Source organism: Merops nubicus, unplaced genomic scaffold (genome assembly GCF_000691845.1).
Source record: "Merops nubicus isolate BGI_N331 unplaced genomic scaffold, ASM69184v1 scaffold4613, whole genome shotgun sequence".
Classification (NCBI taxonomy): Eukaryota; Metazoa; Chordata; class Aves; order Coraciiformes; family Meropidae; genus Merops; species Merops nubicus.
Genome location: NW_008598197.1, coordinates 83,572 through 90,101, shown reverse-complemented (window position 1 = coordinate 90,101; position 6,530 = coordinate 83,572). Strand labels below are relative to the sequence as shown.

General features: G+C 50.8%; 1 protein-coding gene across 4 annotated transcripts in view; it reads left to right on the top strand.

The window, feature by feature from the left end:
- Positions 1-6,464: 6,464 nt before the first annotated feature.
- Positions 6,465-6,530, top strand: part of ZAP70 (zeta-chain (TCR) associated protein kinase 70kDa) — an 11,096-nt gene continuing 11,030 nt past the window's right edge. For all 4 annotated transcript variants that reach the window (XM_008936957.1, XM_008936956.1, XM_008936954.1 and 1 more), the window contains exon 1: positions 6,465-6,530. This exon is cut by the window's right edge and continues 351 nt beyond it. In XM_008936957.1, coding sequence (XP_008935205.1) covers positions 6,465-6,530 — 66 coding nt within the window.

The window sequence follows — 6,530 nt, the reverse complement described above, 5'->3', positions numbered from 1 at the left end:
GGTTCAGAGTGGCCACATTAAAACCAAGCAGCAAGAAGGAATGACCAGAGAGCTGCAAGGTGGGAGCAGAGGTGACACAAGGCAACGTCTCAGCCTCTGGGCACAGATATGAGTGGCAGGCTGGCTCTGGGCAGCTCAGCCATTCACCCCTCAAACACTAACTGCAAGCAAGAACAGTGGCTCACAGGAAGGAATGTTTTACCAGAGCTGAGAGGACCCAAGGCAGCCTGCCTAGCTCAGATCCTGGGTGGAAGGAGGCACAGAAAACCAGTCACCCACTAGCCCTGCCACTGGGTCAGCACTGCCTGCTTCTAGTATACATCTACCAGAAGACCAAGGCCACAAGGGTTTGAGCAGAACCATCCCCTCTGGTTTTGAGCTCCATAACCCTGTGGTGGGGTGGCAGGAGGTCTCTGGCCAAGGGTTTAGAAGGGGGACAAGGGGTACTGATCTCCAGGGTACCAGCTTGTCTCAAAGCCAGTGTCAGGCACCTTCACACCGAGTGCATCACAGGAGGAACAGGTCCCTCCATGGCCCTTCCAAGTGTTGCTGTGGAAGTTCACATTTTTCCTTCCCAAAAGGACTCTGGATTGTCCCTGGGGCCAAATATTCCCTCCTTCCACTCCTAAAGGGGGAAGAGGAATACAAAGCATTTCTCCACCTGGCCTGGGACCCACAGGCAGCAGAGGGGCTGTTTGAACATATCTGCTTGCTTCAAGGTCAGCAAGAGCAGACGAGGTCCTTAGTGGAAATGAAGCAGGTTTTTTTTTGTTTAGTTTCTGTAAATACAACCACTTCAGGCAGGACTGAGTCAGTAATACTCACTGAGAAGCAGAAAAGATCTTTATCTTCCTCTGCATGCAGCAGGCACACTGCTCATGAGTGCAAACACAAATGGGTTCACACTTTCATAAACTCCCACTCACACATCGTTCAAGTGTTAATAAATGGTTGAGTAGCTGAGGTTTTAATGAGTAGTCAGCAGGGAGGTTAGGAAAGCAGGAGTGTAAGTGTTCGGGAGGAAATCTTGGAAAGAGCTGCCATGGAGCACATAAATAAAAATTAAATGTTAATCAAGAACAATTAGAAGAATGTAGTCAGGCCAATCCAAAGTTTTCCAGGTTTTCCTTTGAACTAAGAAGCATTTCAAGTTGAATCTAAGTTATTTCAAGTCTTTTGTTAAAATTTAAGATTTAAAATTTAAAAAAAGCCCTGTGCCTGGGCTCCAGGAATCAGCTCTTCAGTCCATCCTCTCACACAGCACCAGCTACTCCTGGGAAGAATGACTTGGAAAGGGAACTTGTACACTGCAGACATTCTTCAGCCCTTCACATCTCCAACCAGGCTCTCCACTGTAAATCTAGTCCTCAGATCAAATCAGGAACAAGAGAAGGGATCCCAGGGAAGGGGATGGGAGGCAGCTGCTCCTCCAGGAGGTCCCTGTAGCTGCCCACCACCCCAGCAGGTAAGAGCTGCTTTGCAGCTTTGCTTTCTGCCACCCCTCTCTGCACCTCACAGCCTGCTCCCACCTCCAAATCCACAGCCTCTGCTCAGCAGGCTCAGCCTCCTGCCCCTTGGTGGGACCAGCAGAGCTCCTGCAGCCACCTCTGGAGAGCTCAGGAAACAGGAGGGTTCAGCTCACCTCAGGTACAAACTTTGACTCAGCACTCTCCTAAAGCACACTGATTTACCTGTGCACTAACTGCAGGTGCCTCTGGGCCAGGCACCATGAGAAGCAGCTTTCTCTCCCACAAGGTGGCCAAAGAGGCCAGTTCCCATCAGGAGGGGACAAGGAGGCAGCACAGGCTGATGGGGAGCTCAGGCCAGAACTGGTGCCCTGACCCTCCAGCTGCCTTCACCCAGCAGTGCTCCTGCCCCTAAGGCTGGGCTGCTCCCCCTGCCCCCCCCAGCAGCTCCCCACTGACCCCCTCAGCCCTGGGAGGGGGCAGAAGAGACCCCCAGAGCTGCTAGGACCCCAGCAGACACGCTGACCTCACCTTTCAGCAATGCCACAAGCACACTGACCATGGCCAAGCTCACTCTCAGCAACACCCACCCCCACCCAATTAAACACCTTGGAGAGAATTAAGAACACCCCTCCCCATCCTGCACACACAAACCTCATCAGCAGCTCCTATCATCATCTCCAAAGCACACAAGCAGCACCCACCTCCCCTTTATACCCTTCCAGGACAGTTCCCCATCACTTGGTTCCCATCCTCCAGCTGCTCCCACTTCTCCCCTGGGGCAGGTCCCTCCTCTCCCCCAGGCTGACCTTAAAGGGCCAGCCTGGGCAGCCAGGGCTCTGTTGTAGGGGGTTATCACTGCCATGATGGACCAAACATGGTCCTAACAGGATGCTGGAGTTTGCCAGTGCCACCTCCAGCTTGACCAGCACACCCCACTCCCCCCAGGCTGCAGCTTTACACGAAGTGGTTCTGGCGTTCTAAGAAACTATAAAATCAAACCATTTCCTGACAGTTCTCTAATCTCACTAAAAACAAGTGGCCAACTATATATAGATCTGATTGACTGACATCTCAATAGCTTCCTGCCTGGCTTTCCTGTGCCTCATGGTGCACAGCTCTGACTCCTTTAGACGTGGGTGTTGCTTTTTTCAGTTCATCTTCGTGTCATCACGCCAACTTCCAAACATGGCCATTAGCACAGGAGACCTGGTTTTCCAGCCTCTTCTCCCTGAGTGTTGTTTCTAACCTTGGAGGAGCACCCAAAGCCAACAGGAACCCCCAGCATGTAGGTTGCTGCAGCTGAAGGGACAGTGATTAAGCCAGTGCTGGAAAAATCAGGTCCTGATCCTTGAAATGACTAGTGGTGGAGGGTCCCCTGCATGGTTTCGTTCATAAAAACAATCCATGAAATTGGTTCTCATTTTTGTCTGGGTTTTAGGTAATGGGAGAACAAAGTTTTATGAGATTTATGCAGGTCTGTGGAGTTTGTATGAGGGTTGCTCAGATCCATCCAGAGGCAGTGCTATGGAACAGAGCTGTAGTCTGGAAGAGGAGCTGAGCTATGCCCAGAAGACCCTGGGCTGCTCTGGAGGCAATAGGAAGAGCCAGGACAGTAGGACAATTTCTTTTTAAAGCAAGAGCTTTAGAGGGTCTATGAATCATCCTGTTCAATTCTGGTCTCAGACTTCAGGGGCTGACTTTCTCTCATAGCTGGGGACTGAGAAGATTTTTCTAGTAAGGGTAATTTCCTATCAGGGTTCATTTGTGGCAGCAAGGCTTGTATGAGATGGGTGGCACAGCCTGAACCTACCACTGATCCCTGGGTTCACTCTCTTATCGCCCTGAGGCTTTCTTGACTCACAGCCCTGTGCTTGGGGAGGAAAACCAGTCTGTTTATAACAGAACTGCCTGTGTAGGCAGCTGGAAACTTTGTGGGAGCATGGTGGTGATCAATGACTTCTGCCATCTCATTTTCACCTGTCTGAACAACTGTCAAACACGTTCCATTTGCTGTGATGTTCTGGTCCTGGACTTTCCTGAAAAGGGAATCAGCACGTTTGGGTGCAGTGTCTTTGTACCTCATCACAGGTAGCTACTGGAAACCAGCAGCACATGAGGAAGGCCACCGACCTTCCACTGCCCACTCAGCTTCTCCTCTTCCTCGACTCGTGAGTCAGACTCTGCTGTTCAAAACAAGAGCTGCAATCCTTGCTCCTCACATCCTTCAGCCCACCTTCCTGGGCCCTGCCCTCCCCAGGGGCCAGGCTGAGGTTGGGAAGACTTGGCAGTCCTCTAGTCCTCAGTCCTCTAGTCTCAGGAGCTGAACCTGGGGAATAGCCTGGTTGGAGTCTGGATTGCTTCCATGCCTGGAGGCACCAAGGCATGGGGACATTTGCTTCAGTTCTGAGCACTGACTCTAGCTAAGCTCTGAGCTACAGGGTGTTTTCCTTTGCGTTCTGTGTCCCAGACTGGCAGGTCTGCCAAGACCCCACTCTGCTTCATTTGATGAATCTGATGAAAGGGGCTTCACAACTCAGGGTTATTTGTGCTGTGCCTAACATGGTTTACACCAGTCCCGAGCTGCAAACACCACTGACAGTTTCCTGTTGTGGTTTCCTGCCTCGGCTAAAACACCTCCTCAGTGGAGCCTGGTCTCCCTTCCTGTTCTCATCAGGGCCACTGCTGGGCTTCAGGAAGACGACAAACAAATAGAAACAGAACCATAGACTGGTTTGGGTCCTTTCAAGGGACTTTTCAAGGCCATCTGGTCCAACAACCCTGCCCTGAGCAGGGACATCCCCAGCTAGAGCAGGGTGCTCAGAGCCCCGGCCAACCTCCCCTGGAATGGTTCCAAGGATGGGGCAGCGACCACCTCTCTGGGCAACCTGGGCCAGGGGCTCACCACCCTCAGCATCAAAATTTTCTTCCTTCTCTCCAGTCTAAATCTCCCTCTTGTAGTTTCAGACCATCCCCCCCTCTTCTGTCACAACAGGCCCCGCTCAAAAGTCTGTCCCCAACTTTCTGACAGGCTCCTTGAAGTCCTGAAAGGCCACCAGAAGGTCTCTCTGGAGCCTTCTCCTCTCCATGCTGAACAACCCTGCCGAGGGGTTCCAGCCCTTGGATTTTTTTTTGCCCTTCTCTGGAGTATAGGTATGTCGAAACACGGGTAAAATAGGTAGAGAAGAGTCTGGTTGCCATAAATTCAGCTCCCTGGGGGTCTCTGCTGTTGTAGGCTGAGCAGAGCAGGGTGCACGTAGCAGAACAGTGGCTCCTGAGCAGTTTCCTCCTGACCCTGATTTAGAGCACCGATCCAGCCAGCTCCCTCCCAGCTCCAGCAGTCTCCAAGGCTGGGGAAAGGCTGAGAGCAGAGGCCACTTCTGGAACAGCACAGTGGAACCAACCCACCTGGCAGTGACTTCTCCCACCATGAGCCAGCGTGTGCCCAGTTGGCCAAGATGGCCATCAGCATCCTGGCTACTATCAGCACTAGTGTGGCCAGCAGGACTAGGGCAGGGATTAAGAATGATTTCTTCCCTACAGGAGTTGCTCAGGGCTGTGCCAGGCTGCCCAGGGCAGTGGTGGAGTCCCCACCCCTGGAGGGGTTTCCAAGCCGTGGAGATGTGGGGTGAGGGACACGGGGCAGTGGGGACCTGGCAGTGCTGGGGCATGGTTGGACTGGATGATCTGAAAGATCTCTTCCAACCCAAACAATTTTATGGTTCTATGTTCAGAAATCAGAGTCATGTTAGGAAAAATGAGGACAAACACCCAGCACAGTGGCTGAGGAGCCAGCTCTCTACTCTGAACACGAGTGACGCGCTTGTGGGAAATGTGGATGGAGGTAAACACCCTGATCCTTTTGGGGTCAGCATCTACGCAATCAAAGATGAGGCCCCAAGGAACAAATGAAACCCCTCAAATATGATAATGTTTCCATTAATCTACGGAAATTGGCTTCTGTTTGTGGCTGGCATTTTAGATGATTTGATACAAGACCTATAGCTCTTTGGCAGAAGGGGCCCTGCAGTGACTCAGTCAACAAAGTGCCATTTCTTGCTGGATTCCCACCACGACTGGTGCTGCAGCAACACGCTGGTAGGTTCCTTTCTGGTTTTAGGCTGTTCTGAAGAGGGGGGTCCAGTAAAAACTTGCACGTTGCAGCTCAACAGGGTCAGTGGGATTAAACTCACTGCGACGTCTGGCCATGGCCAAGCTCCGGCTTGCTCTGGAGCATGAGCACAATGTAGAAATAGGAACTGCAGAATGGGATCAGAGCATCAGCCAAATTCAGAAACCAAAGTCAGGTATTGTGGGAAAAAAAATCCATATATTTTTCAAGAGGCAATTAGAGCAAGGTTTCTTGTTATTCCTGTCAACCGACGGTTAATGTTTGCCCAGAAGAACTTGAGTTTATCTCCTTTTGCTATGCTTTGTGCAATTGTGTATCTAAATGTTTTTCAGACATTTAATACCCATCTTGTGGTTTGATCTTATTGCATTTAAGATTTTGGCCTTACAGACTCTCACGGCAAAACTAGTTTATTCAGAGAGGCAAAAGAATTTCCTTTTATTGTGGAGAAGGCTTGAGAGAAAATGGTAGGAAGTCAAAGCTAAAACCTTTGGGATGGATGTAAGAAGCATATTTTCACTAGTGAAGGTAATTAACCATTGGAACAATTCACTGTAGGATCCGGTGCATTCTCTATTGCTTGAAATCTTTAAATCAAGATCAGATGGAATTTTACTTATACTTTCTAGCTGCATTCAAGGTGGGATAGAAGAATCACCGTGGGGTTCTTTGCCTGAGGATATGAAGGCACCCACTGCCAGTGATGTTTGAAATGACCCCGCAGATAGTCAGCTGAGGGCTGAAGAACCTCGAGGCAGAGAAGCCCAAATTCCAGTTAAAACCTTTCTCTTTTTTTTTGCAGAACTAGGTGCCAGTGAAGAATTTTGCTTCTCTCTTCCAGATCAAGCACCGGCGGGCGCGCGGAGATGCCGGATGCTGCTGCTCACCTGCCCTTTTACTACGGCAGCATCGCCAGGTCGGAGGCAGAGGAG